Source organism: Podarcis erhardii, assembly GCF_964252035.2.
Source record: "Podarcis erhardii genome assembly, chromosome: 10".
In the NCBI taxonomy this organism is placed as follows: Eukaryota; Metazoa; Chordata; class Lepidosauria; order Squamata; family Lacertidae; genus Podarcis; species Podarcis erhardii.
The window spans coordinates 677,294-704,417 of record NC_138500.1 but is presented as its reverse complement, the minus strand read 5'-3'; the positions used below and the strand labels follow the sequence as shown (position 1 = coordinate 704,417).

The 27,124-nt window shown below is 48.5% G+C and overlaps 3 protein-coding genes across 7 annotated transcripts in view; all 3 read left to right on the top strand.

The window, feature by feature from the left end:
• LOC309351863 (uncharacterized protein) overlaps positions 1-27,124 on the top strand; it is a 77,409-nt gene that overhangs the window by 20,466 nt on the left and 29,819 nt on the right. The gene's annotated exons all lie outside the window — the stretch shown is intronic.
• Positions 61-11,936, top strand: LOC309351905 (uncharacterized protein). Of its 2 annotated transcripts, XM_081880088.1 has the most exons (4): positions 61-228; positions 4,061-4,205; positions 10,197-11,197; positions 11,366-11,936. In XM_081880088.1, exons 3-4 carry the CDS (start codon positions 10,378-10,380, stop codon positions 11,620-11,622), a joined length of 1,077 nt encoding a protein of 358 aa, XP_081736214.1. In that variant the 5' UTR covers positions 61-228; positions 4,061-4,205; positions 10,197-10,377; the 3' UTR covers positions 11,623-11,936. The 2 variants fall into 2 exon arrangements, with proteins under 2 accessions (XP_081736214.1, XP_081736213.1); XM_081880087.1 differs by having other exon boundaries at positions 10,197-11,936.
• The window catches only part of LOC309351806 (uncharacterized protein), a 152,476-nt gene continuing 145,128 nt past the window's right edge, over positions 19,777-27,124 (top strand). Inside the window, exon 1 of the mRNA XM_081879797.1 lies at positions 19,777-20,485. The gene's annotated coding sequence lies outside the window, so the exon portion shown is untranslated. The remainder of the gene's footprint in view (positions 20,486-27,124) is intronic.

Sequence of the window (27,124 nt, the reverse complement as noted above, 5' to 3'; positions counted from 1 at the left end):
CTCCTCCTCCTCCTCCTCCAATCCGGCTTCTGCTCCAGGAATGGGGGGGGGGAGCCCCCCTCCCTCCCAACCTTTCTGCTTCTCCCGGAAGTGGAGCTTCCACTCCAGATTCCTACTCTGCCCCGTAGCTCGGGGGGGGGGGCGCTTTCGGAAAGGGGAGGGAGGAGACAGGGGACCCCCCCCCCATGGATGTTGCAGGAAAGGAGAATCGGGAGCGAGGAGAAAGAGGTAAAGGGGTCGCGGGGGGAAGGAGAGGGGGGGGAAAGGAGATCCCCCCAGAGACCCCCGTCAGCTCCCCCAAGCGCCCCCAGGGGGCTTTCCTCGCAGGGCGGACCCCTCACCCGTCTTCCCTGGCTCCGCGCGGAGAAAAGCGGCCCATGAAAAGGTTAAGGGGCGCGAGAGACGCCTGGATAGAGACCCCCCCCGTCCCTCCCTTGCTCCTGTTGCAGGAGACCCCCGCCAGCTCCCCCAAGCGCCTTCCGTGGGGCCTGGATCCCGGCACGCGGGCTGCGAAGGGAGCTTTTCTCGGCCCCTCAGGCGCCTTGGCGGGGGCGGGCATGGGACCCCCACCCAGGGAGTCCCCATGAGGACCCCATCGCCCCGTGTCCCCCGCGCAGGCATCCCCGGAGCGCTGGGGGCTCCGCGCAGAGAGAGTTGGGCCACGAAAGGGTTAACGGGCACGAGGGATAGAGACCCCCCGGTCCCTCCCCTGCTTCTCTGGGGGGGGGCGCCTCCAGCTGGAGAGATGGGGGCGCAGGACGTAGGGTGAGCGGCGCCAAGGGAGCCTCTGGATGCAGGGGAGACTCAGGAGAGAGGGAGGGGGTCGAGGAAATTGGGGGGGGAGGGAGAGGAGCATCCCTGGGGCAGGGAAGGGCAGCATTGGCGGCGGGGGGGGGGAGAGATCGCGTCTCCATTGTGGCAGCTGCGGGGGATCTCTGGTGGAACAGCCTTGGCCTCTCTCTCCCGCCCAGTAATCGACCCCCCTTCAAGGCGACCAGAGAGGGATCCCTGGAAAGTGGGGGGTCCTGTCCCCCCCCCACCCTTACATCCTGCAATCTCCACCCCATAACCCCCCGCCCGGTCCAGACACAGCCATTCTGCCCAGTCCATTCCTTGGTCCCCTGGAGAGGAGAGGAAATCCAGAGGAAGAGATGTCAGTATTTGTAAAAAGAAAAGAAAAGGTTTTGGCCTCCCTTTGTCGCCTCAGCCTGGTCCTTGGACCCTTGTCAGCATAGAAGAGTCCACGAGAAGAGCATCCTTGCAGAGATCTTTCTGCTTTTACAGTGGACCCTCGGGTTACAGACGCTTCAGGTTACAGACTCCACTAACCCAGAAATAGTACATCGGGTTAAGAACTTTGCTTCAGGATGAAAACAGAAATCGTGCTCTGGTGGCACAGCGGCAGCAGGAGGCCCCATTAGCTAAAGGGGTGTTTCAGGTTAAGAACAGTTTCAGGTTACGAATGGAACTCCGGAACGAATTAAGTACTTAACCCGAGGTACCACTGTATTTGCCAGCTTTCACCAACCAACCAACCCAACACCAAACTAACATTTCTCACTCTATATATACAACCCGCAGCTTTTTAAGCATTAAAGAAACAGCGGCCAATTTTTAGCCGTGACAAGAGAGGAGGGGGGAGGCCTTCTCAGAAGCGGCTCTTGGTTTCCGCAATCCCACCCAGGAAGCAGCCAGAAGCCTTTTCCTCTCTCTCAGGCTTCCATCTTTAATGGTCCTTTGTTGAGGATGAGGATAATGTACACCTGTCATCAGAAACGGGTGCAGAGTCCATGGAATGGCTTTCAGGATTGATAGAGAAGTTGCACCTCAAAAGCATTTCTGTTCCTCTTATTCTTTGTAGGCAATGTCAGAGTGACTGACAAGCTGAGATATAACCCATCATCATCCGATGACAGCGACTGCATGAATCTTTGGTCACGTGACAAAGACACCTGAGAGCAGAAGCAGCAAAGCAGGCTGGGAAGTGCAGGGACTGCACAGTCATTTGGGCCTCCTCAATTTATTCAGGCTTAACTGCTAACTGTGGAGTCATTCTGACATGTGACGTAGTAGCCAGTTGCACTTTGTGCTCTCTGTAAGATTTCAGCAAGAGTCTGTCTGTCTCAGCCGTGAGCAGAGTCCGTATGCAATCTCAGTCAAACTGTTTGGCACCATGTTGTTTATGAAGAAGCTTATTTTAATTCAGTAAAGCTTTTATTCTTTCAAACTCTGCATTATTAATTTACGCTGCGTGTCATCTTCCCAGTCAAAGGACCCTTTTCAGGATAGACAGTGCCTGTGGCTGGAGGCTCTACACACCGGGTGTGCCTGTGGAGGCCAAAGACTGCCAGTATTAGCACAGGTGAGGTGTGTGACCTCCCCAAATTTACAGACTGTATATAAATGAGAAGTCGTGGGTGGGATTATATTTTACAGCAGCCCTGTGATTTTCTCCACCCATAAGATTTTGTGAGCTGATATAGCAGTACGAATTACAAAATAACTTTAAAAAACCTCACAAGATCATCATCATCATCGCATTTATACCCCCAGGCCTTAGTTTGCCTCCCCATGATCTAGAGAAAACACCAGCTTTGAATCATACAGAGTAAAACTACCAGAACCTTCTTGAACCGATTGGTTAGGAATTATCGCTGTACTTAGATCGGTACTTTTCTATGCCTGAAAAATGCAACCATGACACTGGGAATGTTCAGGAATGCAGGAGAGGATATTTTGTTTGATTATATCCTTTCCAACTTGTGTTAACAAGTTGTACAATTTAGCAGAGTAACATTCCCCCTTTTAAACTTACAGCGGATGCGTTTGCTCAGGCTCGCTAAAGCCTCTAAAATAAGTTTCCTTGGTAATTTCCACTTTAGTCCCTTTTAAAAAGATAGACACGACACAGTCTTCTATAAAAGTATAAAAAGAGTTTACTCACACATTCTGTTCACAAATAGATCCCACAAGGCGGAGTCCAAAATGACCCGCAGGCTGCACACCTGGTCCTTCAGGGGCACAGTTACCCCATCAGGACCAGAAGTGCCCCCCCTCCCCCAGGGACAGTATTTCTGACTTGTCAGGATTCAACCTCAATGTCTTAGCCGCCATCCATCCTCCAACCACCTCCAAACAGAAACACAGGGCATTCACCATCTTCACTAGTTCCAATTTTAAAGAGAGGAAGAGCTGGGCATCATCCACATACTGGTGAACACCCAGCCCCAACCCCCTGATGATCTCTCCCAGTGGCTGCATATAGATAGTAAAAAGTATGGGGGAGAGAATGGAGTCCTGAGGCACCCCACAAGTAAGCATCCAGGGGTCTGAACACTCATCCCCCAACACCACTCTCTGGATAAATAGGTACCACTCCGGCGGGAAGGTAAGGGGCGTTTCCATGCGCTGCTCTGGTTCACCAGAAGCGGCTCTGTCATGCTGGCCACATGACCCGGAAGCTGTATGCCGCTGGCTCCCTCGGCCAATAAAGCGAGATGAGCGCCGCAACCCCAGAGTCGGTCACGACTGGACCTAATAGTCAGGGGTCTCCTTACCTTTACCTTTATGATGTAAATTTTGTTTCTGTTTCCCTTGTTCCACATCGGAGAGACTTTGATATACAGCTCTGAGCCCATCTCCCCACTTGAAACTGCTGTGTTTGTAGCACTGCCAGCCTGGGCAGTGGGTTTGGGGGTCCCGGGCTGCCTAGACAACCAGACCCCCTTCTCAGCCTGGCTTATATGGTCCCAAGGAAAGCAGAGCAGTATGTTGGGCACCAGCTTGGCTGCAGGAGTTGAATGAAGAAGGTGTGCAGGACACCTTCCAACCGTCTTAGAGACTCCACTCTGGATTTGTGTGGGTTTTCCTCCATAGCCTTTTCTTCTCCTGAACATAACTCACGAGGCAGTGAAGGTTTAGGACCAGAGTTTTCCTTCTTGATGGGCTTCCTTCCCCGGTTGACGATCCCATCTGCCCTTCACTTTCCTCTGCAGAATGGGCAGAATCTGCCTTCTGGACTGTGGGATTCACTGTTCTTCTCATCCTCTCCATCCACCAGGGCTTGACTTCAGGTGCAGCAGAATTGCCCAGCCCCCCAAGGATTTGAGACCCATCAGCTATCCTCACCTGGTTTTGCCAGCCGGTTGAAGCCATTCCTGGGATCGTGGCCCCTGATTCACCCTGACAGCTTCTGGAAGGCACAGGTGAGAGCTGAGTGCAGGGTGGGGACCACCAAAGGTACTACCGCTCCCATGACACCTCATGACATCATATAATAGCTATATTTGAGACAGAAGCGGAATGAATTAATGTCTCTAGAAATAACACAACTTCAGGCCATCACTAATTCAACACTACATATTCAAGGTTGAAGTTTTCACTAGTACAGTTATCCATTTGCCTTTCATATGCAGCTTTTTCAGTGTCACTTTAGGATGGGCTCGAGATGAGGCAGCACATCATTATTATAATCAGAAAAGTGAGGAAAGTGAGCAAAATAAGAAGGAACAACACTTTGCACCTCCTCACAAACTGCTGCTGCAAGCTACCAAAATCTGCCTAACGGTTTGCCCCTTTAGAGGCAAGGTGATAAACTGGCATTATAAGAGTGATATAAGGAGACACCTAGCGGAGCTTCTGAGGGTAATCCCTAGCTCTATTGACCTGAAGCATACTGACCATATTAGCAGCAGACCTCAGAGGCAGAGAGTGCTGCTCTCCTTTAAAACCAAAAAGCTCCCTGCACTTATTATGTCCTCAAGAAGCCTTCTAATTAACTATGGAATCTTTGCTACAAGAGTCTTTACCAATACCAAGATCTGCCTCCTCTTACCAAACTGCTTGTTCAAAAAGAAAGCAGATAAGTCTGAGGTTCCGCCAATTGCCACGACCCCAACTCCCCTGGCCGCAGATCTAATCAGCTGGATTGACGCCCCCCTGCCTCCACTGACAAAGGCTATACATCTGCAGAACTCTACGGAGCGTGAGTTACTTCTATCCTTCTCCCAACTGCCAAAACTGGAGCAAACACAGATAACGGACAGATTGGACGAGTTGCTACTCTGTCTCCTTAACTCAGAAGATCATGTTCATGTAAATAAGATGAATTCCTCACCAATTGTAGATCAGTCTACACAAGCCCAAGTGGTACCTGTTTTAACGACCTCTGATCTGCAACCTGGTTGTACACGGCCTCGGGATGTCAAGCCCGGGCAGGATACAGTGGAAGATTCAACAACTCGGAAGCTGTGGCAAGACTGAATGCTCTTTTGGAGGCAAACCGAAAAGGATGCCTTCCACCTGCCTTCCACTGCATGTTCCCTACAGCAACCGCTGACCCAAAAGGCCCACCCCCCTCAATCTTAGAGCATACTTTAAATGCAGAGTCTATGGACCTGTCGTTAAGTGATACTCCCGTGCTCCAGAATCCATCTCTGCAGCTACCAATAATTAAGCCTCAATCCATGGCTGCTGCTGCTGCGGTAAGTGGTGCTCGGAAATTGCCGGGTAAGCAAGCTACAATTACTTCCTTCTACCAGCCTATTGCCCCCCCTCGCCGCACGCATCCCCAGGTGGATTCTGCCGTGCTGGTTCCGCAAGGCCCAGCATGACTCGAAGGGGTGACCAGGAGATTACTTACTTTCTTATCCTGGAATGTAGCTGGCATTAAACCTAAGCTGATGGACCCATCCTTTGTCGCCTACATTAAAGGCAGTCGTATTCTTTTACTGCAAGAGACCTGGGCTTGTGAGGGCTTCTCCTTATCAGGGTATAAGGGCTTCTACCTGAGTGCACAACAGAATTCACTATCACCTGGCAGACCACAAGGTGGGTTGGCTACCTTAGTTTCTTTGGCCTTAAATCTGCAGGTGGAACAAATCGACATCCAGTCGTCATCCATGCTGGGTGTAAAGCTACAAACAGCGGAGGAAGTGTTCGTGGTGATTAATGTTTATTTGCATCCAACCTACAAGAAAAACCTGGTGGACCAAAGATGGAGGGGAAGTCAACTGACTCTTGAAACTCTCCTAGAGAAATATCCTGAAGCCTCCTTCCTAGTTGCAGGAGATTTCAACGGCCGATTGTCTCACTCTGATAAATCATTATTTGCTAAATATAATAAATATCCCTCACTACCCATTTTAACCTCAGACCTTTTACCCAGGAACTTTAAAGACAGTGTTGCTACATAAAGGTAAAGGTACCCCTGCCCGTACGGGCCAGTCTTGACAGACTCTGGGGTTGGTGCGCCCATCTCACTCAAGAGGCCGGGGGCCAGCGCTGTCCGGAGACACTTCTGGGTCACGTGGCCAGCGTGACAAGCTGCATCTGGCGAGCCAGAGCCGCACTCGGAAACGCCGTTTACCTTCCCGCTTGTAAGCGGTCCCTATTTATCTACTTGCACCCGGAGGTGCTTTCGAACTGCTAGGTTGGCAGGCGCTGGGACCGAGCAGCGGGAGCGCACCCCGCCGCGGGGATTCGAACCGCCGACCTTTCGATCGGCAAGCCCTAGGCACTGAGGCTTTTACCCACAGCGCCACCTGCGTCCCCTGTTGCTACATACGCAGGTTTTAAATGTAGACAAACTTTGATGGCTCTTAATTTCCACCTTCTAAACGGAGCTCTCAGTTCTGATTACCCTGCCAAATTTACTTTCTGGTCAGGCTCCCGAGCCTCTACCATAGACTTTATTTGGACATCAGTAGACCTAATTCCCAAAATTTCCAACTTTAGGGTGGTAACAAGGCTGGAAAGTGACCATTTTCCATTAGAACTCTCTCTGACCCTGGATGGAGAATTGGCTACCTATTCCTGTGTGCCTATTACAAATAACCAGCTTCAGATGAGGCCCACTGCCTTAAAATGGACCGACAATAGGGCTCAACGGATAAATGAACTCCTTTGGTCTGACCAACTGCAAGAGACAAGGGATTCCCTTGTCCAGGCAGTTGAGCCACTGCCAATATATGACAATTTAGTAGAACTGCTAAAACCTTCGTGGCTAAGACCCCGGTAATGAATAGTAACCATTTCTCTCATGAAAAGTAGTTTAATGAGGAATGTAGGCACTTCAAGAACAACCTATATAATGAATTCTTGGCATATAGGGCATCAAATGACCCCGTACCTAGCAGTCACCTTATGAACCTCAAGAGAAGGTATAAAGCACTATTAAAGGAAAAGAAGCTTGCAGCAGAAAGAAATGATTGGAAGAACCTTCTAAAAGCAGCAGAAAATAGAAATCCCTCCTCCTTTTGGCACCAAATTTCTCAATACCTGGGTAGACCGTTGTCAAGGATAGAACCCCAAATTTCAGCTGACACCTGGGAAAGCTTCTTCTCTGATTTATATGCAGCTCACGCAGCCAGCGGAGGAAGGTTAGACTTGGCCCCCTTGCCTGAGTGGGATCCTGTTACCTGCTCTGAAGTGGAAACACTTATAGGCCAATTTGAGGCGGGCAAGGCACCCGGAGACAATCTTATTTCCATAGATGTTATTAAAGCCAATAAGGATTGGTGGTGTCCACCCCTAGCAGCTCTTTTTACTTATATAAACAAAACAGCACAATTTCCTCCAAGCTGGAACTCTGCACTGACTGTGTTAATTCACAAGAAAGGGCCGCGCACAGACCCGGCCAATTTTAGACCAATTAGCCTGCTAAATGTTATCGGGAAGATCTATTCAAGATTTCTACTTAACAAATTAACGACCTGGATGGAAAGCAACAACATCATCGCAGAGGAACAGGCGGGTTTCCGCCCTGGAAGATCAACAACAGACCAAATCTTAATCCTAAATCACTTGTACGCTGACAATGGCCTAAAAGCCCTCCACGTCGCCTTTATAGACTTTAAGCAGGCCTTTGATCGAATTCCCAGGAACCAGCTATGGGCAAAATTGGCAGCGACATCTATCGACCGCCGCCTTCTCCTGCTGATTATTAATTTGCATACAAATACCTTCCTGAGGATTAGGCTAGATAGCAAGGGGCTAGTCTCCAACCCGGTTGCCACCACTAGGGGGGTAAGACAGGGCTGTTTGCTTGCCCCTGCTCTGTTTAATTTCTATATTAATTCGCTAGTGGTGCATATGGCAAATGCTGATTTCCATCCTCCAAAACTGGCAGGACGAGCCTTGAATGTCCTGCTGTATGCGGACGATGCCGCCCTATTAGCTATGTCCCCTATCGGGTTAAGGAGGATGCTTCGAGCTCTTCATGAATATGAGATCCAACACGAGCTCCAACTAAATTATGCCAAGACCAAAATAATGGTCTTTGCTGCTTGACTGAAACCTAATTTATGGTCAATTAATGGTATTCCTTTAGAGCAGGTCAGTTGCTTCAAATACCTGGGTCAGGTTGTTAGATCAAATAGGTCCTTCTTGGCACACAGAGAATACATAGCCTCGAACGCATCGAAAGCAGCCTTGGTGATTAGAACCCTGTACTCCAAGAAACAGGCACAAACTGTCAAAGTTGCCTTACGACTCTTTAAAATGAAAGTTCTCCCTCTTCTGCTGGTGGGCATTGCCTTGGGCTCACGTAGGGATTTTGAAAAATTGGAATCTATCCAAACCCAATTCCTCAGGGCCATACTCAGGATCCCCCCCTCCGTGGCAGGCGCGATCATGAGACTGGAAACCGGTTGTCAAGCCTTTAGGTATGTGGCCCTGAAAGCGAAGTTATGGCTTTGGCTCAAGCTCTGTTTCAGACCGGTGGGTTTGGCCCCCTTGATTCTGAGGGATAACTTTAAATCTCCATGGGAAGGGGAGATAGTGGAGGAAGTGCAGAAGTGCGGGTTGTCCTCCCTTTATATAGAGTCCATGACGTATAGCCACGCAAAGGCGGTGATCGCCCAAAGATTAAGGGATATTGCCAGACAGGAGGACATAGCCCGTGTGAAACCTGGGTTGTTTCTGGGGGAACAGTTGTATCGGGCTGCTCCAGCTTGCTACCTGGCGGATATCCACTACGTGGAATACCGCAGACTATTTACCGCAGCTAGGCTGAATGTTCTTGACTCGGCGGTTCTGAAGGGAAGATATGGAGGAGTCCCATATGACCAGAGATTATGCCATTGTACGTTGGGTGAGGTAGAATCCACAGAGCACATTTTACTGAGCTGTCCCTTCTACAACGATTTAAGACAGTATCTTATAACTCCATACTTACCCCAGCTCAGTTCCCGACAAAGAGGAAAGCAGACAGCATATCGGCTAAATAAGTCTTCTGGGAAAACAACTTTGTCAGTGGCTAAATTTCTTTTCCTGGCACTCAAGCGTCGGAAACCTATAACTGAAAGCCTTGATGTGGGTTATCTGTGAGAGGTCTAGTACTGTGGCCCTACCTTATTTATGTACCCCTATGATGTTATAGTTTAAAATTATTGTGTAATGTTTTATTTCTGACTATCGGTCGAGTAAAGGAAATTGATTGATAATTCAACACTACATATTCAAGGTTGAAGTTTTCACTAGTACAGTTATCCATTTGCCTTTCATATGCAGCTTTTTCAGTGTCACTTTAGGATGGGCTTGAGATCAGGCAGCACATCATTATTTTAAGGAGCAGTGGGGGTCTGGGATTCCCATGTGCCAGCTGCTTTCCTTCTGCTTCTCCTGCTCTCTCCATGCAATGCAAGGCGTGTAGACAGAGGTCCATCTCCAAGAACAGGAGCTTCCCTGAGCACCCATTCAGCTGACCCCAAGCACCAAGCCTTGACACTAGTTCTCTGACTGACCCAGACCACAGTCCCTGGAAAGGATGTAGACCTGGGCCTCCCAAAATGGTCCACATGGACCTCTTGTGGCCAATGAGACTGTGCAGGTGATTCATGAAGATCTAGAGGTGGATGGAGGATTATGATGCAGAGGATGGGGAATGTCCAAAGGAACGATGGAGCGGAGAAAGAGAGGGCCTGTTCACGGACAGAGAGCAGCTGCCTTTCCTGTGAGGAAACAATTGATTTGAAAAGGCTGTATTCCAAGATCATGCTGCTTTATTAACGATGATTGAGGATTATGAAAGGTGCCGATGCATTACTATCATTTGATGACATTCCTTTTTCATTTCCTAAAATTTGGGAACATGGGCAGGAGGCGGGGGAATGGAGGAGATGTTGAAATAAGAGAAGGGGCTAATGGAGCTTGATGTGTTCTCTTTCCCTTTGTTCTCTTCCTTGAAACCCAAACAGGATTTCCTTTCCTCCCACTCTGAAGAAGGGGATGGAGAAGACATTCAGAATTCCAAGGAATGGGGCACCTTTCGTTTCATGAGGAATAGAAATTAAAATGTGTGAAATGTGGGATATGCTTCATTGAATGAGCACACATAGCTCACATCAATGACTCCAAGAGGAGAAACCATTTAAAGGTATGGAGAGTGGGAAAAGTTTCGCTGATAATGGAAAATTTAGAACACATCAGCGGACTCACATGGACAAGAAAGGATTCCAATGCAGGGAGTGTGGGAAGAACTTCAGTCTAAGAAGATTCCTCAATATACACCAGCGGACTCACACAGGGGAAAAACCATTTAAATGCATGGAGTGCGGGAAAAGCTTCCGTCAGAGTGGACACTTAAGTTCACATCTACGGACTCACACAGGGGAGAAACCATATAAATGTATAGAGTGCGGAAAGAGCTTTAATGATAGTGGAAACCTTAGAAATCATCAACGGATTCACACAGGGGAGAAACCATATAAATGTATAGAGTGCGGAAAGAGCTTTAGTTGGAGTGGAGACATTAGAAATCATCAACGGATTCACACAGGGGAGAAACCATATAAATGTATAGAGTGCGGAAAGAGCTTTAGTTGGAGTGGAGACCTTAGAAATCATCAACGGATTCACACAGGGGAGAAACCATATAAATGTATAGAGTGCGGAAAGAGCTTTAGTGATAGTGGAGACCTTAGAAAACATCAACGGATTCACACAGGGGAGAAACCATATAAATGTATAGAGTGCGGAAAGAGCTTCAGGCTGAGTGGAGACCTTACAAAACATCAACGGATTCACACAGGGGAGACACCATATAAATGTATAGAGTGCGGAAAGAGCTTCAGTTGGAGTGGACAGTTAAGTTCACACCTACGGATTCACATGGGTGAAAAACCTTTTAAATGCATGGAGTGTGGGAAGAGCTTCAGGCAGAATGCAGAACTTAAAATACACCAGCGAAGTCACACTGGTGAAAAACCATATAAATGTATGGAGTGTGGAAAGAGCTTCATTAACAGTGGGCAGTGCAATATGCATCAACGGACTCACACAGGGGAGAAACCATATAAATGTATGGAGTGTGGAAAAAGCTTCTGTTGGAGTGGACACTTAAGTTCACATCAACGGACTCACACAGGGGAGAAACCATTTCAATGTATGGAGTGTGGAAAGAGCTTCAGTCGGAGTGGACACCTCAATAGACATCACCAGACTCACACAGGGGAGAAACCATTTCAATGTATGGAGTGTGGAAAGAGCTTCAGTCGGAGTGAACACCTCAATAAACATCACCAGACTCACACGGGTGAAAAACCATATAAATGTATAGAGTGCGGAAAGAGCTTTATTCAGATTGGAAACCTTAGAAAACATCAACGGACTCATAAAGGGTGAAACCATTTAAATGCATTGAGTGCGGAAAGAGCTTCAGTCGAAGTGGAAACCTTAAAACACATCAACGGATTCACACAGGGGAGAAAACATTTAAATGTATGGAATGTGGAAAGAGCTTCAGTCAGAGTGGACACCTCAATATACATCAACGGACACACACAGGGGAGAAACCATAAGAATGCATGGAATGCGGAAAGCGCTTCAGTTTCTTTTCTTTTTATATATATATATATAATATTTATTAAGATTTTTGAAATATTACCGTAAAAATGAAAAAGAAAAGGAAAAATACAAAATAAAAACAGTTAAAAACACACCTATTTTCTATTACTTATTTTCCTTTGGCTTATTTCCCGGACCTCCTCATACTTCCCTTCTTTGTATTCCGCTTCAATTCATTGGTTCAGCAAATCCTTACCATTAGATTTTAACCCATTTATAACCCTTTTTTCATATTCTCTTAAAGCATTACAGCTGGGAACCCTTAATTGCTATCCAACATCATTCTATCATTCATTAATTTTACAATATTTCTGTAGATAGTCTTTAAATTTCTTCCAATCTTCTTCCACCGACTCTTCTCCCTGGTCTCGGATTCTGCTAGTCATTTCTGCCAGTTCCATATAGTCCATCACCTTCATCTGCCATTCTTCCAAAGTGGGTAGTTCTTGTGTCTTCCAATACTTTGCAATGAGTATTCTTGCTGCTGTTGTAGCATACATAAAAAAAGTTCTGTCCTTCTTTGACACCAATTGACCGACAATGCCCAGAAGAAAGGCCTCTGGTTTCTTCAAGAAGGTATATTTAAATACCTTTTCCAGTTCATTATATATCATTTCCCAGAAGGCCTTAATCCTTGGGCAAGTCCACCAAAGGTGAAAGAATGTACCTTCAGTTTCTTTACATTTCCAGCATTTATTATCGGGCAAATGATAGATTTTTGCAAGCTTGACTGGGGTCATGTACCACCTGTATATCATTTTCATAATATTCTCTCTTAGGGCATTGCATGCCGTAAACGTCATACCTGTGGTCCATAACTGTTCCCAGTCAGCAAACATAATATTATGTCCAACATCTTGTGCCCATTTAATCATAGCAGATTTCACCGTTTCATCCTGAGTATTCCATTTCAACAGCAAGTTATACATCTTTGACAAAATCTTAGTTTTGGGTTCTAACAGTTCTGTTTCTAATTTTGATTTTTCCACCTGGAAGCCAATTTTCTTATCCAAATTATATGCCTCCATTATCTGATAATAATGAAGCCAGGCTCACACTTTGTTTTTTAATTTCTCAAAACTCTGCAGTTCCAGTCTATCTCCTTCTTGTTCCAAAATTTCCCAACATTTCGGCCATTTGGCCTCCATATTGAGCCTTTTCACAGCTTTCGCTTCCATCGGTGACAACCACCTTGGGGTTTTATTTTCCAATAAATCCTTGTATCTTATCCAAACATTAAACAATGCTTCCCTGACAATATGATTTTTGAATGCTTTATGTGCTTTGACCTTAGCATACCATAAATATGCATGCCATCCAAATACGTTGTTAAAGCCTTCTAGATCCAAAATGTCTGTATTTTCAAGAAGTAGCCATTCTTTCAACCAGCAAAAAGCTGCTGAAGATTGGTGCTTCACGAGCTCACGAAAAGGAGGCAAAATGACTACCGAAGAACACATAGCAAGCCTGCGGAACGCAGTAACACAACTTAATGCGGAGATTTTGGCAGGAAAAAGGAGGCGGAAGCAGCGGCTACCTGCCAGGATCTGCGAGCCAGGTTAGAAGCGTTGTCTACACAGGGGCTGCCGGGACCCAGACCAGAGGGGATTGGGCTGGGGAAGAGAGGAGCGAGCCTTGTGTCTCCGTTCGATGGGGATCTGCAGCAGTATCCTAACTTCAAAGCAGACTTGATTTATGCACTAAAGTTGCTGGGAAAGGATTTTAGAGATGAGGAGGAGAGAGTCGGATTCATAGTCAGTCATTTGCGTGGAGCAGCTAAAGCATGGTTGCGCAATCTCTGGAGAGATAAGGATCCAGCCCTCCAAAATGTGGCTGCCTTCATTAAAGCGATGGATGCGTGTTTTTTGTCAGAGATTGATGTGGATATCGCCAGGAGGGAGGTTCATGGACTAAGACAAGGCAGAGCCACTGTAAGACAATATCACTCCCGCTTCTTTGCACTGGTGAACGCGCTGGGGTGGGAGAAAGAGTCAGCTGCCGTCAGAGACCTGTTCTGGGAGGGGCTGAATGGAGCTGTGAAAGACGAAATTGCAAGGGGGGAGAGACCCCAGACCACTAAAGACGTGGTGGAGAGGGCGCTCACGATTGGAGTGAGGCTGGAAGAACGCCCTTGGGGCAAGGAGGAAGGGCGTTGGGGACGCACGCCAGCAAGAGCACCGCCCTCCTTTCCCAGGGAGACGGCGCGCGCTCAATCCACGCCTCCGCTGGGAGGAGGAGAGGAGCCGATGGAGATAGGTGGTGCTAAGGCTCAGTCAGCAACCGGAGCCCTGACGCAGGGAGCAGTCAAAACGAAGCCTCCTAGAGGGAACAGGAAATGTTACATCTGCGACAGTGCTCAACACATGGCGAAAGAGTGTCCCCGGAGGATCCACAAGCACACTGCAGCTTCAGCAACAGTAACAGAATCAGTTCAGCAGACTGCACCACAGCAGGGAAACGACACTGTCTGGCTGGAAATGGAGCCACTGGGGCCCAGCCAGGCGTATCAGTGAAGCAGTCCCCAGGCATCTTACAGCCCACAGACCCCCTCCCACCCAAGCCAGTGGTGCAGCTCACCGCATCCCTCCAGCTTCCAAATGGGCTCACCATGGAAGTCCCCATTTCCATTGACTCTGGCAGCAATGCAGACTTTATCGGAGTGGATTTCATTCAGCAACATAGCATAGCGCTTCTGCCAGCGACGGTGCCCCTGAACGTCGTCACGGTGGACGGCAGAGAGCTACTGGGAGGGCAAGTGCTGCAGCAGACACCTCCAATGGTGATGCGAATTGGAAATCACCGCGAGGTCATCAGCTTCAACGTCACCCGCCTGTCAGACACACCCATAGTGTTGGGCATGAGTTGGCTGGACAGGCACAGCCCGGCATTAGCATGGTACCAGCGTCAACTGACCTTCTGCTCCTCCTACTGCGCAGAACACTGCATTCTCGCCGACCAGGGAGAAGAGGGGCACGGAGATGGGCCACAGCTAAACTTCGGCATGTTGCAAGCAGTACCCAACAAGTACAAAGAGTTTTTGGAGGTCTTCTGCGAGAAAGAAGCGGACAAGCTGCCTCCCCACAGACCCTACGACTGCAAGATTGACCTCCTGCCGGGGGCGACGCTGCCGACGGGGAAACTGTATTCCATGTCTGAAGATGAACTGCAGGAACTCAGAGAGTTCATAGACCACAACTTGAAGCGGGGATTCATCCGAGAGTCCAAGGCGGTGGGGGGCAGTCCCGTATTTTTTGTGGGGAAGCGGGACATGCCCCAGAAAAGGCTGATCGTTGATTACCGCGTCTTAAATTCGAAAACCAAGCCCTCAGCCTTCCCTATGCCCAAGATCGATGACCTGCTAGCGACGGTGAGGAAGGGTCGCATCTTTACCAAGTTGGATCTACGCGGAGCGTACAATCTCATACGCGTGCGGGAGGGCGACGAGTGGAAGACGGCCATGTTTACGCCGCTAGGCACCTATGAATATAGAGTTATGCCTTTTGGATTACAAAATGGCTCCCACTGTTTTCAAGCCTTCATGCACCACGTCTTAGCGGGTCTCCTCTACAAGAAGTGCGTCTGCTTCCTGGACGACATCCTGATCTTCTCGGAGTCGCAGGAGGCTCACGAGAGAGATGTCAAGGAAGTCTTGCAGCGGCTGCGGGAGCACAGGCTTTACGCCAAGCTGGAGAAGTGCCAGTTCGACAGGACGGAGGTGGATTTCCTGGGCTACAAGCTGTCCGACAAGGGACTCGCCATGGACAGCGCCAAGGTCCGTTCGGTGTTGGACTGGAAGAGCCCTGCGCAATCGGGAGGAGGTCCAGAGGTTTGTCGGCTTTGCCAACTTTTATCGCAAGTTTATCAAGGGTTTCGCTATGCAGACGGCGGCCATCACCGACACCCTCAGCTCCAAGAAGAAAAAATTCATCTGGACGGAGCAGGCGGAGCAGTCCTTTCAGAAGCTCAAGCGTCTCTTCGCGTCTGAAGAACAACTACTACATGTGAACCCCAGCAAACCCATGAGGGTTGAGACGGACGCCTCAGACAGGGCAGTGGGGGCCGTCCTGTTGCAGCAAGACCACCAGGGGGACTGGAGGCCGTGCGCTTTCTACTCCAGAAAACTCAGCAAGTCGGAGCAGAACTACACCATCTGGGACAGGGAGTTGCTAGCCATACATGCAGCCTTCAAGGCGTGGCGGCACTTCCTCATCGGAGCCAGACACACGGTGCAGGTCCGCACGGACCATAAGAACTTGGAGTACTGGCGCACGGCGAGGTTCCTGAACCAGAGACACATCCGCTGGGCGGAGTTCTTTGCAGATTTCGACTTCAGGATAGAATACATACCGGGGGACAACAACATCATGGCGGACGCGCTGTCCAGGAAACCGCAGTATCTCGAGGAAGAGGCACCGGCGGCAGCCAAGCACATTTTTGCGCCCAAGGCGTGGGCATGCGCCTCTGCCACAGTGGACCTGGACGCAGTACGTCGCGCGCTGCAGACGGACTCCTTCGCTTGAGCCAAGATGGAGGAGGTGCGCAGCGGCACGGCGAGGGACGACGAGTTCCAAATACGCGACGGACTGCTCATCCGCAGAGGGGCTCTCTATGTACCAGGAGACGACCTCCGCGCGAGAGTGCTGCAACAGCTGCACGACGCGCCCAGCGCTGGGCACTTCGGCAAGGAGAAGACGGTGGAATTAGTCGCCAGAGACTTTTGGTGGCCCAAAATGCGGGGGGAAATCGCGGACTACGTCAATAGGTGCGACACCTGCCAAAGGGCCAAGCCAGTACACAGGCCGCCGGCGGGCCTGTTGGAACCGCTACAGACACCGTTCGAACCGTGGGAGAGGGTGGCTCTGGACTTTATCACGGATCTGCCCAGCTTGAGAGGCAAGACAGCAGTACTCGTGGTAGTAGACTTGTTCACCAAGATGGCCCACTTCATTCCTTGCGCGAAGGTGGCCACGGCGGAGCAGACCGCTAAGCTGTTCATAGACCATGTGTTCAAGGTGCACGGACTGCCACGGTCTATCTTGTCCGACCGGGGGCGCCAGTTCATCTCCAACTTCTGGCAGAAGCTGATGGGCATCCTGAACGTCAAGGTCAGCCTGGCGTCGGCAAAACACCCGCAGACCAACGGACAGGCGGAGAGGGTCAACGCCATCATGCAGCAGTACCTGAGATGCTACGCGAACCAGCAGCCGTCAACCTGGGTGGACTACCTACCGCTGGCCGAGTTTGCCTACAACAACACGAAGCACGTGTCCACGGGGGTAACACCGTTTTTCGCCAACAATGGGCGGCATCCCGGAACCTTCCCGGGTTTGGAGAAAGTGAGGGAGGGGGAGCCGCAGGGAGCAGAGGCCGTGGCAGCGGAGTTGCAGGAGGTCCACGAGCAGCTCAGGAGGCAGTTAGAGCTAGCAAAACAGGCTTACAAAGTGCAGGCAGACAGGCACAGGAGAGTTGGGGAGGACATCCGGGTGGGAGACTGGGTCTGGTTAGCAGCCCAGGCAGTCCCGGCCAGATCGTTGGCCAAGAAGAAGCTCGGACACAAGCAGCTAGGGCCGTACCAAGTCGAGGCGCAGATCAACCCAGTGGCCTTCCGGTTGACACTCCCAGAGGGGTCCAGGATGCACCCGGTCTTTCATAGATCAGTGCTCACGCCCTACAATGCCCCTCACAGGTTTCAGGCGCCAGGGACAGCACCAGACCCGCTCAGGGAACCGCCCGCGAAAGGGGGGTCGCCCAGAGGGGAGCCACTCAATGAAGCCACAGAGATTTTAGACTCCAGGTGGGGGGAGGATGGGATTGAATATCTCCTCGCCACAGCGGACACCCCGGCCAGCGCCAACAGGTGGGTGCCGGATTATGCACTGGAGGACCAGTGGCTCAAAGACGAATTCCATACACTTTTCCCGGACAAGCCCATGCCAGCGGACTTTTTCGACGACTGTCTGTTCACACCCACACTCTCGGCCAGCACTTTCCGGGGTTTCTCTTCAGCCGAGGAGTCGGCCCCGGGAGACAGTTCCCCAGAGGGATCGCTCTCAGGGTCTGGCACGGGGGGGTCTTATTGGTGGGAGGACCAGCCCGAGGTGGGCTGGCGCAAAGACCTGCTGAAGGGACCTTGGGACGAGGGGTCACCCCTGGCGACAGGGGGAGAGGGGGTCTTGGGGGATTTGGGGGCGGCTCCAGGTTTCGAGCACACCGCCCAGGAGATGGAAGCAGAGGAGATCGCTGTCGATGAGCCCGCGCAGGACTTCCCAGACTTATCCCGATGGCTGCAAGCCACCGGGGACGAACTGTATCCAACGCTCACCCCCACAACACTGGAGCTCCCGGAACCCACACCTGGAGAGGGGGAGGGGGGAAGGGGGGGCTTCGAGGGGGGGATGGATGTCAGGGGTTCAGGAGCAGAGACACAGGAGAAGGAGCAAATGGAGAGTGAGGAGGAGGAATACGAGGGGGGTGTAGGCAGTGACAGTGGTCAGAGAGAATCCACGAGTTTCTCCAGCGAATCGGAAGATTCACAGAGAGGAGCGCCGATGGCCAGGGCAAGGGGGAAACCCCAGAAGGAAGGGGCCAGCGGGGACTCCCTGAGCAGCAGTTGGAAATCAGGACCAGCGTCCCCACCAGAGGGTAGTGGGGGGGAGGAGTCCCAGGCATCGGGACCAGTCTTCCCACCACCAGAGGGAGGAGATGAGTCAGGATTGGCCACGCCTCCATCGGAGAGCAGGGAAACAGTCAGGAGGAAAGTCACCGGCTGGGCGCGCGCGCCAAGTTCAAATGTACAGGCGAGTGGCACAGCAGGTAGCCCGGATAGGGAGCCAGGTCCTAAAGCCCGCCGGAAGGAAGGGCAAGACCCAGGGGGGTCAGCGTCAGAAGAGTCCAGGAGGGAGGAAACCCCAGGGGGCAGAAGGACCCAGAGGAGGAAGGAACAGCGCAGGAGGTGGAGCCGGGCTAGGATCTTAAACTGGTGCAGAAGGTGGAGTGACTCAGAGGGGACTTCGCCTGTCTAGAGTCTAGACGTAGGGTTGCACACTCTGGCTTTAAAATGGAAATTATACTTCAATAAAGACTTTTGTACATAATATCAGCCTGGCATTGGTCCTCTGTGAGCTGGGACCTAGAGGGAGCCCTGACACCAAGTATTTCACTTTCTTAACCACAGTCAGGCCTGTCTCATTCTGAAACCTCTCTCTTTCAATCGGTGTTAAATTTTTCTCTAAAACCTTAGTTTTTAGCTTGTTCAGTTTAAATCCTGCCACTTGACCAAATTCTTGAATTAATTCTAAAACCCTTTTAGTACTAGATTCTGGCTCCTGTAACGTCAATACTAAGTCATCTGCAAATGCTCTCAGTTTGTACTGTTTGGCTCCAACCTGTATACCTTTAACCAACGGGTCTCTTCTAATCATATTCAGCAGAACCTCCAGGACCGATATGAAAAGCAGTGGGGAGATTGGGCACCCCTGTCGTGTCCCTTTTTCTATCTTAAATTCTTCCGTCACCACATTATTTACAATTAATTTAGCCTTTTGTTCAGAGTATATTGCACCTATACCATTTTCAAAACCTTGGCCTACCCCCATCCCCTGTAGGTTCTTCTTCATGAAACTCCAAGAGATATTGTCAAAAGCGCATTTACACCGACACATTTCCGCAAAAAGACCCAAACTCTGGCATGTAGCCGCAGGTGATACAATAGGAGCCTTTCTGCAAATGGCCTTTGCAACACAACTCACTGGGTGGTTACAAAATATACACATTTGCCTCTGTGCAACGGATGTTTTCACTTAGCCCCGTTTCCTCAATGAATCCCCCCATTTCAGTAAAACCTGAGCTGAAAGAGTAAGGAGAGCAAAACAGCAGCCCTGTCTGACCCCCGTCAGCCCCCAGACTCCCCCAGTCACGTGGCAGGAGATTCTTCCTGAGCGCCCCCCCCCCCGTGAGATGGGTATGACATCATGGATGATCCATATAATCCATTGATGATCCACATGATCCAAGCAGACTCGTCCAAAGGTCAGATCTCTAGGCCTGAATGAAAGGGGTCTGCGATGCTGGATTCTGGAGTCAAGAAATCTGCCCTTTCCAGTGATCTCTCCGGCTGGCCGGGAAAAGGCAGGGAGCAGGAATCCTCAGGGATCCCGACGGACAGACAGACCTGTCATGTTGCCAAAACACGAACTCGGAGTCTGATCTGATTTCCATGCAGAACTCATTTTGTGACTTCGCTGTTGGATTATCGGGATCAGCCCCTCCCCCCTCTCCTGATCCCCAGAAGGAAGACGGGGGGGGGGGATTTCCTCTCCTCCTCCCCCCCCACCCGCTCAACACTTTCCCTCCCCTCCTGGCACATCCTTCTCTTATCCCGCCCACACACTCCCAAATCACCCCCCCAATACATTGCTCCTCCTCCTCCTCCTCCTCCTCCAATCCGGCTTCTGCTCCAGGAATGGGGGGGTGAGCCCCCTCCCACCCTGCCTGCTTCTCCCGGAAGTGGAGCTTCCACTCCGGATTGCTGCTCTGCACCATAGCTCTAGGGGGGGCGCTTTCGGAAAGGGGAGGGAGGAGGCAGGGGACCCCCCCCCCGTGGATGTTACAGGAAAGGAGAATCGGGAGTGAGGACAAAGAGGTAAAGGGGTCGCGGGGGGGGGGGAGAGGGGAGAAAAGGACCCAGAGACGCCCTCCAGCTCCCCCAAGCGCCTTCCGTGGGGCCTGGATCCCGGCGCGCGTGCTGCCAAGGGGGCTTTCTTCGCAGGGCCGACCCCTCGCCCCGTTTCCCAGGCTCCGCGAATCCCATGTGATACGGAAGGAGAGGGGGGGCACCTTTCCTCACCTCCCCCTCCTCGCTAGAGGCCCGAGGTGATGACCTCAATGGCGCCCAACTCCTGAAACCCCACACTGTTGTACAAGCACCACACTATACCCCTTAACTTTATAAAATGATATTCTTCCCTCCTGATATTCTTCCCTCCTATATACGGGCGAAATAAGCCATTTTCTTCTTAAGCCTAATTCTCGCCCTATTTCTAATACGAGTAGACCGTTTCGTACTGTTTTCTCCATTAACTAAAATGGCTGCGCCTTAGCCAATCAAGAGCATGCATTTCCCTGCAGGAGCTAGCTCAGACAGCTCTTGCACGGCTCATTTAACCTCCTGACAAGTTGTTGACGGCTCCCCGCTGCGAGGACAATGGAACCGAAACCAGCGACCTCGTAAAACTGTCAAAGTCTCGTTACACTGTATCCATTAGTTTCCGCTTTTAATATACAATACACACTTGACCGGCAAGGGGCCGAAAACTTCAGAAAATAATATAAAATCAGCCAAAGCTCCGATCTTCTCCATTTTGACGTCATTCTACTCGGTTCTGTTACGGCAAAAATCTGGGTGCGAGGCTGCTCTGCCACCCAGCTCATCGGACTAAGTCCGTGGGTCCCTGCGGAGGAAAAATGAGCTCAGCCGGAGACAGGAGCAAACTGCAGAAGATCCAAGTTTATTGCGCAACAGGTTCAAGGCGAGATTGAACAGTGAGAAAGGGGTGACATGAGTTTTTGAAACTCCCTCCATGTCCCAGAATACAGTGCAAAACACGTCATGAATACATCACAGAAAGGTGGGGTTACACAGATCAGCAGTTCAGTAAGGTAGGGGTTGCACAGATTAACATATGGAGGAGGGAGGGGGGAATATGCAGAGCTGGAGATATGCACAGATAAACACTTCCTGGGGATGAAAAGACAATGGTCTCAAATATGCATAGTCTGCCACCTGACATTGTCTGGAGGAAAGGCTGATCAGAACAATTTGAAAGGATTAAGGTCTTGACACTTTGCTTGAGGGATTATGCTGGACAGGGGAGATGTGATGGAGTCCTAGAGTAATTGAGCAAACTGGCACGCTGATTTTCTATGAATTTTATAGATTTTAGTCCCTTTTGACAATTGGAAATAAATTGATATATTGTAGCGAAGAAGAAGGTGAAGAAGACATGCCCCCCCCCTTCCGTAACAGTCCCCCATTCGGAGATAGATTTGCATTAAAGTTCTGTAAGAACTTGCAAATCTTTTCTCCGCACCCTAAATCTCGGTGAAGGTAGGGGTGCCGTGTGAGTGGGAATAGGCCCTAATGGAAAAGGAGGTGGGTTGAGCAGGGCAACAAAGGAGGGAGCAACACGGACCAATACAATGTATGTGTATGTTATATAGATATGCACTAAATAATAACTTTGTATCTATCGTACTAGATGTGTGGGTTTGTGCAAACCTGAAGGGGACTTGCAAATCATGCCTCTTAAGGCCATTTGCAAGTATAGTAGTGCAAAAAGGACACCTGTTGTATTTTGTTCAATAGTGGTCTATGCTTTACATTTAGCAGGAAGGTCCACTACTGACTGAAAAAAAATGTAGTTTGCTTTGTCCCCCGCCATTTTTGTGTTCTCAGGTGTCAAGGTAGCTTTTCTGTGGTCTCACAGTAGTGGCAATCCCTGGTGAATCCACTTAGGGCTTTCATATTAACCATGTTGCCTGGCACTCACCACAGCTGCCATAGGTTCGGGCACGTCCTGAGGGAAATGTCCTTGCCTTGGCTTCCTATGGGGGTTTTATTATTGGTCTTGCAGTCATGGGAAGTTGCGCACTTGCACTTTAAGGACCAAAAGCTAATTGCAGCCTGGATACACTTGCCCAATTCAAACTGAGTCCAATTTGAATTTATCTTTCCCCATGGTTCTCAACTCTTCAAACCAATCTGTTAAAAGAAAACCATTCTTAAAGGGGCACTTGTCGAAATAAGTCAATTTAACTGTATAAGGGATCATTCCTGCTAAACCAAAGCATATCCACCTTCATGTATCTTAGAAGCTTCTCCTTGGTAAAGTGGGTTTTAGCACATTTTTTAAAATGGGTAGGGAAGTTGGCAGAGTGCCAGGTGAAACAACGAAATATGGTAATAAATTTATCTAAGTCTAAACATTGGACTACATAATATCCTGATCTGTTAAAAGGTATAAAATGTATGAGGATCCTCCACTGGGGTGTAAGGAATAAGACATTAGACATAAAACACTTACACACAAAAATAGCCACAAAATAGCCCCCCCATTTGTGGAAATGACACACTGTCAGACACATTTCAACATTCCTACGTAATAACACATAATACAAAACAAACTAATTAAATATCAGTTGCATATCTTGAGACAATTGGGATATTTTATATATGTATCTTGAGGTTCAAAAGTCAGAAAATGTCCTTGTAATTCAACTCCACCCCCCTTTGTCAGCCCCACTCCCCCCGGCAGTCTATATCCTTTGAAAGAGACATCACTTTGAAACTTTGGTGTCTTCTGTTGTGGTGGCGAAGTCTTTCATTGGATCTGTAATAACACACTTGTAGAAGTGATATCCTGTAAGGGCAGGGTGGACTTAAAAGACACAGTTAAAATAATAATAAAACACACACACACACACACACACACACACACACACACACACACTGACCTATGAGGAACCAAAATAAATAAATGCTAAGACACAGAATTTTAAGAAATCTGAAGTAACAATGAAAATAAAAGAGTGTTTCTTGATGTGACCACATCAGTTAGAATGTTAATAGCAAAATACTGGGAAATGACTTAATACCAAGAAAATGAATGGCAATTTAAAGTTGTGCAAGTACCTTGAACTAGCCAAAATGACAGAATTAATAAGAAATGATCAGGCAAAGGGTAAACAAATACCATTCCACAAACAATGTTAGGTTGTGCTTCGCTTAATTTCGTAGACATCATGGAAAAACTGATTAAATAAATGAAAAGAGATTATTTGTAACTTAAAGCGTCAAAGGCACGAAGAGATGGAAGTCACAAATACAGCAGGGATTCAGACATGTTTCACAGAACAGGAAAGAAAGTTGCTGTGGGAGAAAAGAAGGGACAAAAACCTTTGTTATCGGGGTTCACATATCCTGTTAAAAGGGAAAAATTATTTCATGTGAGAAGCCTGTCAGGAAATGCTGTTCCTAAAATGCACACAAAGTCTGTGATTTTAAATCCCTTGGGGGGGGAGTGCTTTGAAATTTACCTGTGAAAAGAATTTGGCATGTTAATCATGTTAAGATTTGAAACTTGGCACACCTTTTGTCTTGCGAAGCCCCTGGAGCAAAGGACACATTAAGGGTGATTTCCCTCAGTGGCTCCAAGTTTTTACATAAGGAAATTAGGATAAATTTCCCCCTTCAGCCCAAGCTCCTCTCACTCCCTACAGTTCCCCCTCCTTCCTCTCTCTCTCTCTCATTTCTTTTCCTATCCTCTTTTTTCTTTTTTTTTTTTTTTCTTGCTGATCTAGTCTCTGTGCATGTGTGGAGTTCATGTCTCAGCAAACCTTTTATACTATTGAAATGTTGCATCTTTTGGCAAAATTAGAATTTGAATAAGGGAAGGGTAAGTAGATTTTAAAAGAGGGTTAGATTTAAAACAAAAGAGAGAAACTCAGCAATTGAAGTATTCACCAACAAAAGCTAGCAATTTCAGCCCAAGCAAAGCGACTGCTTCCTTTATGTACAGGAAAGGGCTAATATCCCTCTGGCCATTCGTGGAACAATGCCACGCCCTTATATATGGGGGAAAATGGCCAGACTCAGAATTCATAAGATTTTTAATATTCCCAATCATTTCAGCCTTACCATTTGCAGACAAATTTTTTTCTGCCCTTTATTTACAGGATAAATGGTCAAGACTCATATGTATTTGATGTGCTTAAACTTTGAATTGACTTTGAAGTCTGATTTTTTTTAATAGTAGACAAAATGATAAACACTGTAATCACTCAAATGCTTGATATTCTCAGTTGTGCTTCGGCTTCACCTCTCATGTTTTAAAACTAAAGAGCAAAGCTAGGCTGAATTTCAACTCCATCACCACACCAGAATTTAAGAATTACCCTCAAATCCTCCAATGCTTGCAGACACATGTCCTTCCACACAGCCTCAAATTGGGAGAGCTAAAAGGGACCCTGGGGTCATCTAGTCCAACCCTCCAAAATAAAGGGTTCACAGCAAGATTTCACAGCAAGATTTGTACTACACACACATACTTATGTACACAGGCACTACTGGGGAAGAGAGCACAATCAGTGCTCCTATCATGTACTAAGGAAGAAGAAAATAAAAATTCCCAACTTTATACAGAACCCTTTAGCAGATCTTGAGATTAGTTTGAGTTTACTTCTTTAGACGTGCAAGTTCCTTAGAGTGCAAGTTCCTAGACAAATGATCTTTAAAGAAAGATTGAAGTGAACATTTTCTTAAGATAGGGAGAGGATCTCTTATAAAGCATAGTTAAAACAGCCATAGATTTGATTTAAAGGGAATACAAAAGTGACAATTTTTCCTGAATTTGCAGAGGAATAGTAAACCTAATCTATGCCCCCCCCCTTTTGCAGTTTCCTTTAAAGGAAGCTTACTCAGAAGTAAATTTACCTGGCACAGAAGAAGAGAAAGGAAAAAAAAAAAACCCTGAAAGAGACAGAATGAAACGGGGGGGGGGGGCATTTTCTAAGAAAAGAGGCCTGATATCAGGAGCCTTACAATAACTCTTCTGTCCAACCAAATCAAAGTTAAAACTGGACTCAGATATTTTCTTAGAAGGAAGACCATACTTTCATAGGCATGTGCTTCATGAAATAAATACACTGCATTTTACCTTGAGAGAGCAGTTGTGCTCGACTACGCTTTTGCAGCAGAAACATCTCATTCACATTAGAAACATTCACATTCCAGAAACATTAGAAACATTCACATTCCAAAATAGACTGTAGACTCACAATCTGAAAAGTTGCGGCAGAGCACGAGGTGGGGTAAACATTTGCACCTTTCATTCTCATTTTGTCTTATTTAGGACTGATAAGGTCCAGCATGGCTTCCTTAAAAATTAAATTTTGAAGCAAGCTTGCAGTTTAAACTATGCGCGCTTAAGAAAGGCAGTCTGTCAGAGACAGAAGGAACAGACAACACACATAACAGACGACATGTAAACACACATATTCTCATATATGTATTAACACACAACACACATAACAGACAACATGTAAACATATATACTCTCATCCTTTAGTTGGTTATTGCAAGGAGTTGGGCTGCTTCCTTTAGCTTCATTAAGTGAAATTAGTAGGAAGGTCCCACATGGTTTTAAGAGCCTCCTTGCCTCTTCAAACACCACCAGTTAACCAGCCGGCCAACGCAATTCGGGCTTGGCGGAGGCGGTGCTGGCAGGCCAGATTTCAGAACAGAGGTTCTCTAATTTTGCTTCGATAATAATTTGTGGCCAGGAATCGTCTTCCAATACGTGATGACAAATTGGAGAGGAGAGTCAGGGTCCTTCTGAGACTGAGATGGCTTTCTAGAAGCCTTCTTCCCAGAGTGAGCCCGCTCGCGTTTGGAAGCCTGGGTACCCATTTTATGTTTTACGCGTGTCTAGACAGAAAGAGGGAAGAGAAAGGGTGGTAAGGATTGGTATATCTAGGAGATTGATATACTTAATACGGGATTTATAGTAAAGAGGGGTCTTTAGTCGCTTGGCAACTTCCTTAGAGGGTTTTTAAAGAGCTCTAGCTATCCGGTATTCCTTCCTATTTCCTTAGTCAATAACCTGGGGTCCTTTTCCACTCTGCCGATCCCGCCCAATTCCTCATGGGCTATCCCTCCTGGCAACCTCCTACCTATCGTCAATCTCAGGAAAAGGGGCCCTACTGAACGCCCGCGCCGTGCGGTGCCAGATCGGGTGATCCCTGGATAGAGTTTCGAACCGAAAATCCCCCTTGCTTTTGGAAGCGGGCTCACGCACGATACACGTGTTACGTGGCACCGACCAGTGCGGCTGGGATTGATACAGAAAGCAAGACCCCTTCCTGCCCCCTCCGTAAGGGCGCTCGGGAAGTTCGGAAGAAGAACTCCAGCCCCTTGCTTTCAACTGGGATACCCGTTGCGGAGAGTCGGCTATCTTTCAAGTCGGGTCTCTCCGTCTTACTTTCGGACTCCCAATTGGTGCGGCTGGCTGGAGGGTTTTTAGAGAAAGAGATAGAGCTCAGAACCCCCCTTTCGGGTCGAGCAGCAGTCCACGGTCTCTCTCACCAATTGGACCAAGAGACAGGCGAGAAGGAGCGATAGAGAGGAGGGCAGAGAATTCAGTTGCCAGGAGATTTCCACCCCTTTCCCACCAGTGCACTGGATTTTTCCTTTTCCTTATACTCACATGTCTTCTATGATGATCCC

Bases quoted from the DNA above. Each gene is read 5' to 3' on its own strand.
- LOC309351905 (XM_081880087.1), top strand. From the start codon at position 10,378: ATGGAGAGTGGGAAAAGTTTCGCTGATAATGGAAAATTTAGAACACAT.